Genomic DNA, 8,912 nt, shown 5'->3' with positions numbered 1-8,912 from the left:
ACCGGTTTCGGGGCCTCAGAGCAGCCCTTGATTTCAGTATTAGTGTCATACATTGAATACAGCAAACGCCTTAGAGCTCACCTATTTTTTATTCATAGGGAGCCTGTTAGAAATTTTTGTTTGTTTCAAAGAGAACACATGCTTGTTAGAACGGCAAATATACTCTCTGCCATATGTGCTGAGGAAAGCTGGTAAGTCTGTCAGCAGTAAAAGTTAATGTATGGATTTGTGACTTGATAGCAGCAGCCGTTTTTGTGCATTTGACACCCAGTACTTTCTTGTGGTTTTTATCAACAATTGCATGCCATGTGCAGCCTTTTGTAGTGAAGACTGTACTTTTCTGTACTACTATGCGATGTTAAGAGGTGTGTAAGATTTTTTTCTATGAAGGTAAAATGTCTGTATAGGAATAAACATGTTATTGACTCCCACTCAGATTCCTCAATTCTTTGGGTTTGGGAGCTTTTATGAATTAAATTCAGCCAGTTGTCTAATGAATGGATTAGATCTTCCAGATAAAATTAATAATTATGGCTCTTTAACTGTTTGCCCAATGATTATCTTGTTTATAATTTGTCAAAGCTTATTGTAGAAAATTGAGATGCCACAGGACAGCGTAAATGGATACAGATCACATAGTTCAGGAGGCAGTATTTCAAACCTTCAACTCCACAGTTAATTCTTTTCATTGGAAATAAACTGAGAAAATAGAAAAAACACCACCCCAGGAATTATAAAAAACCAAAAAGTGTTCAAGTCAGCGCAGTGCAAACATGTCAAAACTGATACTAAACCAGTACCATATACAGTCTTTACACAAGCAAAATAGAAAGATGGGTACATATCCTTCAAAACAGTTTTTTAGACATTTTTCTGTATCTTCTTTAAAAAACCAGTTACCTGCTTTGTGTTTAAAATAGTTCAGGGCAAAGGTATGAATAAGTTCTGTCAGTAACTAGCTTATCACTTTGCTTATATGCTTTGGTTTCTTCCCTTTATCAGTATAATCCATGAGTAAACTGTAAGACAGTGTTAATTTGCTATAATAGGTTTAAAAGTTAAACTAACCCTTACCTTATTGGATTCAGAATTTGAAAGTGTTAACCTAGAGCAAGAAAGAGATTAACATTCATAATGAATGCTAACATTCACCAGCTCCATACAATTCACTTCTAAATCTGACGTGGGACAAGTGATAGTTCAAAGTGCATGCAATTGCGTAGTCCTAACCTAATAAATATTTTTAAATGGATTTGGTCACTTCAGTCTATGTGTTAACATGCCATTTGGAATACTGATGTACCAGTAATAAAGATGTGATGCTTACCTTGTTTTCTGAACAGAACTAATACAGTATTTTGATGTATCACAGGTAAATTTTTCCATAACCTTATGGAGAAAAAGGACTTTGAAGCATGGCTTGATAACATTTCTATTACATTTCTTTCTCTGACGGACTTGCAGAAAAATGAAACTCTGGATCACCTGATTAGCTTGAGTGGAGCAGTCCAGCTCAGGCACCTCTCCAATAATCTAGAGATTCTCCTCAAGAGAGACTTCCTCAAACTTCTTCCATTGGAACTTAGTTTTTATCTGTTAAAATGGCTTGATCCTCAGACCTTACTCACATGTTGCCTCGTCTCTAAGCAGTGGAATAAGGTTATAAGTGCCTGTACAGAGGTGTGGCAGACTGCATGTAAGAATTTGGGTTGGCAAATAGATGACTCTGTTCAGGATCCTCTACACTGGAAGAAGGTTTACCTAAAGGCTATTTTAAGGATGAAGCAACTGAAGGACCACAAAGCCTTTGAAACATCCTCTTTAATTGGACACAGTGCCAGAGTATATGCACTTTACTATAAAGATGGACTTCTGTGTACAGGTAGGAAGGACAGAAAACTTGGAGTCTTACAGTTCTTTGTCTTCTCCCCCCACCCCCTATATGATTAATGACAATTTGCTTTTCCATTAACAGGCAGATTATTTTCATAGTGCTAACACAGTTTAATGTGATTCAAAATTACTTTTTTTTTTTTTTCCAATTTATGGAACACGTGGCACACTAATAAGCTCATTAGGCACTTTAATAGGAAAACAAGGAGACCAGTTTCTTTGTTGGTTTAAAAAAAAAGGTAACAGCAGGTATCATGCTTCAGATTAGTTAGTCCATTTGAAAAGTACCGATGTGTTAGTTATCCTCTTAGAGGATAACTTCCAGTTAAAGAGACCTTGTTTGGGTTATGTGATCACTGCAGCAGGATGTAGCAGGAAAAGTCTGTTGTCTTCCTTGAAACAAGATCATTTCTCTGATACAGTCTGTACACACTTTCAGTTCTTAACATAATATAAGTGCTTGTATGAAGACCTGTAAACTAGACTTAACTTTGCTGCTAGTCTGACTTGGACGTTGTAATGATAATTTCAGCTTCTTCCCTGAAGACTGCAGACTTCAGGACTTCAATTGGAACATAAAAATACAGCCAGAACAAATATGAAACCTTAAGTATGAAAGAATAGTAACAAAGTTACAATGAACTGCTGTCAGAGCATATTGCAAGGATTTGACAATGCTATAGAATTGGGAATACTGGCTAAGTACTCCTACATTTGTTGGGCTGTGCAGCATCCACCCTTGGATATATTAAAAAAACATCTGGTTATGGTCCTGGGCAGCCAGCTCTAGGTGGCCCTGCTTGAGTAGGGGGGTTGGAAGAGTTGACCTCCAGAATTCCCTTCCAACCGTAACCATTCTGTGATTCCATGAAAATACTGTATTTAAGACAAACATGGAAGACGAGTATAGGATTGGAAATACTATATAACTCTTTGCTTCCAATTACCCTGTTCTTTTATATTCTAGGATCAGATGACTTGTCTGCAAAACTGTGGGATGTAAGCACAGGTCAGTGCATATATGGTATCCAGACACACACTTGTGCTGCAGTGAAGTTTGATGAACAAAAGCTTGTAACAGGATCTTTTGATAACACAGTAGCCTGTTGGGAATGGAGCTCTGGGGCAAAGACACAACATTTTAGAGGACATACTGGTGCAGGTATGTTGAACTTTGCAGTTTGTAATTTCACCTGTCAAGTAACATAAATTACAGTTTGTTTGATGATGATGTAAGTTAGCTCTTTGCACGATAGCTTTTTTTTTTAGGCTATCCCAAGTCATCTTTTGCGGGGAGGAGGAGGGAAGAGGAAGCGGCCAGAACAGATCTAGATCTCTCTGCCCTTCAATAATGCCAGAGCTTAGCCATGTAGTGTTTTGCAGCTGCATGGAAATAATACTAAAAGCCATGGTTATTCAGTACTTTCAAGTCTACCAAAAAGATGAAAACCCTAGGTAGCAGGGATTACATGGAAACAGCAGTTCTTTATATCCCCAGACTGGAAATGAGCTTACAGCAAAGACCACAACAGGACTTGGGAATCTGTACTTGCATTTCCCTCGTAATTAACTTCTCTGTCCTCTACTGCAAAATATCCTCAACTCAGCTGTAGGTCTGTTCCCCTGTGAGATGTATCAAATGTACTCATCCTGCTGGAATTGACTTACTAGAACTCTTAAAATAGGAACTAGCTTAAGTTACTCTTTGCCATAACCCAACCATAAATGAACCACTGATGTACATGTACTTAATTTGGGCAAAAATCAGTAATTTTGCAATGTAAGTTAGGAATCCAGAGCAAAAATTCACATATACAGTTCAAGAACAGTTAAAGCTGTAGTAGCGTATGAATTGAGAGCCTATATGACCTAGTTAGTGTCTCACTTACAGGAAAACACGTGCATAGAGACTGGTATTCCTTATTTAGTAGCCTCTTTGCTTGTAGTTTTTAGTGTGGATTACAATGATGAACTTGATATTCTGGTCAGTGGCTCTGCAGACTTCACTGTGAAAGTATGGGCCTTATCAACAGGAACGTGCCTGAATACCCTTACTGGACACACAGAATGGGTCACTAAGGTGGGAATATTGAATTTTAATTAATCTTGCAAAACACTTACTTGCAATAAGTTTGTAACGTGCGTTCTAAATTTCTGTTTTCCAATCCTAACCCTGTACCTAGGTGTAGAATCTGAAGAACAATCAGGAAATACTGCAAAATAACATTTCAGCAGAAAAAATACTTAAAGAAGCTATAATTAAACCTTTTAGACCATTGAAGATATTTCTGTTCCAAAGCAGCTGGAATAATGTTAGGAATCAGTGTTTGATTCAAAGTCTGAGTAAAAGCAATGGTCTGAAAGAAAGCTACTTCAAAAATTCTGTAGAAAAACTAATGATCTAGGTAACCAAAATCTGAGCATGGAAAGTGTTCTGGAGTCAAGAAACAGTATTTTTCTTCTGAGTATTTCAGAACTTGGAAGGTGGGGGGTGATTCTGGAGTTGAAGTGTATATGTTCACTTATTAATACAGTAAGTTGGCACTAGTAGGAACAAGAAAAGTGTAAACTGAGTTTGCCTCCAGTTGCTAAAAGTATTTGTATTGCCTTTATACAAGACTACAGTATGCAGATTGTCAATGAATGAAAAATGCAAACGAAAGTTTGGTTATGTAACAGCTTCAACATAAATCATTATATCCTTCAATTACAGGTAGTTTTGCAGAAGTGCAAAGTCAAATCTCTTATGCATAGTCCTGGGGATTATATTCTTCTAAGTGCAGATAAGTATGAAATCAAGGTATGTACCATATATCATATATATCATTTCCCAGGGAAATAAAATGCTTGAATGCTTCGCTGAAGTTTACAAATAATGTAAGACTTTATTTTCTCCCATATTCCCTGCTTATAAAGTTGTATACAAGACATGCAGCTCTTTGGAAGCTAGCTTTTCAATGCCTTCCTTCATGTTTAGATTTAAATGATACCTTTACACACATAGTAATAAGTGCTTTTGGTGCATGCCTGATGTGCTAACTTGACAGTGAACCACTTAACTGCAGGTACTGTTGCTGTTGGGGACTTTTGGGTTGGAGAGTGCTGTAAACAGTTTGGGACTATGGAAGTGCTTCATAACTGAAACTTGTTACATTTCTGTCCAGTTGCATGGTTGCTTGTTTTGCTGTTCTTCAAAGCACCCATTTTCACTGGGATTTTTTTAGGCTAGAAACAGCACATATGGCAGCAATACTGTAAGACAAGTCACAGAATTGATGTTCCTACCAAAAGGAGATAAATATTTCTGAAAAAACATGCTCACATTTACCCAGTGCTTAAAGACAGACTGTGAGGCTTGCTCTGCTTCTGTAACGGTTTATAATGTGAATGTTTTATGGTCTTAAACTGTGTTTTAATTGTAGATTTGGCCTATTGGAAGGGAAATAAATTGTAAGTGCTTAAAAACACTGTCGGTTTCTGAAGATCGCAGCATCTCCCTGCAGCCCAGACTGCACTTTGATGGTAAATACATAGTGTGCAGTTCAGCACTAGGATTATACCAGTGGGACTTTGCCAGCTATGATATTCTCAGGTAAAACTTTCAGTTTAAGACTTAGTCTTCATTAAATAAATAAAAAGTAGAACATATTAGTTTTAATAACCTACTTTAGATTTAGGCCAAAAGAATCTTGATAAAAATTCTGTGAATACCGTACACATATTGCCAGGTTGAATTCTAGTTTATTGTCTATTAATACAAATCATTTGATTGCTGTTTTTGTATCTGGCCACAGGCTAGTCCCCTCTCACCTTTTCATTCCGTAAGCTGAAGAGCTTCAATAGAGACTTAAATCCAACTCCGGTGTTGTAGTTGTGAATGTGAAACTGTAGTGACTAGAAGTCAATGTTGCTATGGATACTGCTCTGTAGAGAACCAGGCAGCCATTTCTGGGGGTCCTTTGGTGGGACAACAAGTTAAAAAGGCTCTTTTTCCTTATAGCACTACCGATTTGTCATTCTCAATAACGCTGTGCTATTAGACTGCAGTAAGGGATCAAACAGGATGGCAGATTCTTTTTCCATAGAAAGAATGAGGCTGTTATCTGTTAGAAATGGTGGCATCAAAGTTTGTAACTTAGTAAAGAAAAACTTGCATTTTAAAACTGTTATCAGATGCTCAATTGAAATGGCCCAAATGTTTGTAGACTGTGTAGCATAGGAAGATCTAGTCCAAAAGAAGTGCTTATCAGTAAGAATAACTGAGTAATTTAACCTCTTAGTTTATCCTTGCATCTTTCAAAAGAGAAAGATGTTCCCTTACTGCTGAGAACAGATACTCATCTCCATACATTTTTGTGCCTCAGTTCTGTGCTTTATGTAATGCTATGATGAAATGCTCAGTCAGTTGTGGAAAACTTAGTCTCTTCAATTTCTGTTCCGAGATTTACTTATTAAGGCAAAAATATCCTAAAGGTGTAGGGGAACTAACAAATACTTTTTTGTCCTCCCTAAGATGAAAATGCCTAACTTATGCTAAGCATCAGTAAAACAGTGTTAAGAACCGATCTTAAACAATTTCTCTTACCTTCTTATCACAAGAAGGCATTTCTGCATTTTATTTCCAGCTTTTAAAAGAGTGGTCAAAAGAATAATAAGAGATTTTGCCTCTTAATTTAACGATATTGAGGCATGAAATCCTTATGGAAATTTACGGTAAAACACAAGTACATTTGCTCTTTTGTGTGTCTAGTAAAAAGACTTTTTCTTCCTTGTACCATGCAGAATCCCTTTCAAACCCTAACCTTACTTATGTTCAGAACAGTCTGTCCTGAATGCACAAAACCAGAACTGAAACTACAGGCCGGACTGCAGCTAAGTGTTCAGTTGCTTAATTTGAAAAATTTGCATCCAGTTCTTTCTAAATCCTTTCAGAATGATAAGTTTAGACACTTATTTTCTATTGACGCATAAGGATTTGTTTTAGTAATACAAGTTCCTGACTACATCATGACAGAGTTTCTAACAATGTTGTCTTGTTTTCTAGGGTTATCAAACCTCCTGACTTCTCAAACGTGTCCTTGCTGGGCTTTGGAGAGATATTTGCTCTACTGTTTGATAACAGATACCTGTATATAATGGACTTGAGGACAGAAAAACTGATAAGCCGCTGGCCTCTACCGGAGTATAGAAAGTCAAAGAGAGGTTCAAGCTTTTTGGCTGGTGAAATGTCTTGGTTAAATGGACTAAATGGCCAAAATGATATGGGCTTGGTTTTTGCCACCAGTATGCCAGACCATAGTATCCATTTGGTGTTATGGAAAGAACATGGCTGAAAAGCTGACGTATGCAGAATCTTCAGGAATATATGGACTATCAGCAGCGTGTCCATGAAATGAGACTTTGCATGAACCAAAGTTGCACACCTAATGGTATCATCATGCAATGCACAATCATTTACTTTTATTTGGGCATTTGGGAATGGGTTGTTTTGGACATAACGCAATACAGCATGCTAACAGTATTCACCACAAAATTTTGTCTGTGCTCATGTTTAAGCATACCTATTTGAGCTCTGAAGCATAGCTTGTAATGTTTAAACCATTCAAATCCACCATCAAGTCTGAAACAAAGTAGTGCTTGACCTGACTTCTGACCTGTTTTTTGTTGTTGAAACAGAAGGTGAAGCTACTGTTTTAAAACCATAGTTCTTTTGTACATGTAACAGCAAATACTGGTTACAGTGCATGGCTGCTTAACTGATACGAGAAGATAGCAAACACTTTCTCTCTCCAGTATCATTCTCTTGAAAATGTTTTTTTTCTTTATGATAGCTTTAAATACTTATCCTTTGAAATAGAAGAATCAAATGAGTCCTTTAACTAGGATTGGATGCTAACAATAATAATCTAAGTTTGGGAACATGTCAATATGAAATCTCCTCAGCAAGAATAAGCCAACTTTTCATCTACTTGATAGAGCTTACCATCACAATTAACCTTAAAGAGCCCCTGACAGTATTGATCATATTTGCTGATGATAACTCAGAATGGCTCAATCAGAATTTTATACTCCATATTTCCTATAGTTTGTGTGAGAACGTAACTTAGTTCACAGTTAGGTAGATATATAATGAATGGGAAAATGATGTTTAATCTCTACAGCAAGAGTCACTCTTACATTAAATGATGTCTAGCAGCCATTCACTTTTTCCAAAAGTTGCAGTTAATATGATCATGCACTTAAAATAGTTGCTACATTTAGATTTGGAAAGCAGGGACAAATAACAGTGACAATGCCACATTTTGGGGGTGGGGAGGGGGGTGGAAGTCTGAAGAAAAGCGTAGGAGTATAAAAAGGTCTTTTGCTTTGATAATCATAGGAGACCTGATGTGCACACGAGTTGACTATTGAGTAGCAAATACCTATCCACATACTTTTGTGGTATTTGACATGTACTTAAAAGCTGTATCTATGACATCACATGCTTTAGAAATGCTTTAGGTTGGTTTCCCCTCTTCCTCTACAATAAAATCTCCCCTTAATGTCTATTTAAGTTGTTTTTTTTTTTTACACAACTTGAAAACATGAGTTTTCATGAAGATTGGCTCATGTCCTTGAAAAGATAAGACTGCCTAGCATTACTATTGTTAGTATCATTTTTTTTCTTCCCACTGTCCAAGGAGAACTAAATTTATACTTAGTACTGAACAAAGGACAAGGTTCCCAAATGTATGCAGTCTGAATTACACCAATGGAAAGGGAGTTTTTGCATGCAGGAATCAGTATTTGAGTGATGTAGAAATTGCATGAAGTCACAGTGGCACAGTGTCTCTTGAATACAAGGCTAGAGTCTTAAGTACTTGGTTTTCCACATTTATTCACACAAACTTACTTGGAAAATGTGTTTGTGGCCAAGGATTTTATCAATTGGAAGCCAAATTCACAGCTCTTGATTCAGACCACACTGACTGGGGCACAAACGGTGACCTCAGAGCTTTTGTTGTCTCACTCAAAAGTGA

At 37.0% G+C, this 8,912-nt stretch overlaps 1 protein-coding gene across 1 annotated transcript; it reads left to right on the top strand.

Moving 5' to 3' along the window:
• Positions 1-1,376: 1,376 nt before the first annotated feature.
• Positions 1,377-7,742, top strand: FBXW2 (F-box and WD repeat domain containing 2). Its single transcript, XM_010292489.1, has 6 exons — positions 1,377-1,882; positions 2,861-3,055; positions 3,840-3,973; positions 4,607-4,693; positions 5,316-5,485; positions 6,938-7,742. Exons 1-6 carry the CDS (start codon positions 1,393-1,395, stop codon positions 7,224-7,226), a joined length of 1,365 nt encoding a protein of 454 aa, XP_010290791.1. The 5' UTR covers positions 1,377-1,392; the 3' UTR covers positions 7,227-7,742.
• The last annotated feature ends 1,170 nt before the right edge of the window (positions 7,743-8,912 follow it).

This window comes from Phaethon lepturus, unplaced genomic scaffold (assembly GCF_000687285.1).
Source record: "Phaethon lepturus isolate BGI_N335 unplaced genomic scaffold, ASM68728v1 scaffold54678, whole genome shotgun sequence".
Classification (NCBI taxonomy): Eukaryota; Metazoa; Chordata; class Aves; order Phaethontiformes; family Phaethontidae; genus Phaethon; species Phaethon lepturus.
Note: the sequence above shows the minus strand (reverse complement) of the source record. Positions and strands in the feature narration are given on the sequence as shown.

What these genes read in the sequence shown, in the direction of transcription:
- FBXW2 (XM_010292489.1), top strand. Translation starts at nt 1,393, where the DNA reads ATGGAGAAAAAGGACTTTGAAGCATGGCTTGATAACATTTCTATTACA. An exon ending in AGATGGACTTCTGTGTACAG is followed by an intron (nt 1,883 to 2,860) that starts GTAGGAAGGACA and finishes TTTATATTCTAG; the next exon opens with GATCAGATGACTTGTCTGCA. An exon ending in GCCAGCTATGATATTCTCAG is followed by an intron (nt 5,486 to 6,937) that starts GTAAAACTTTCA and finishes CTTGTTTTCTAG; the next exon opens with GGTTATCAAACCTCCTGACT.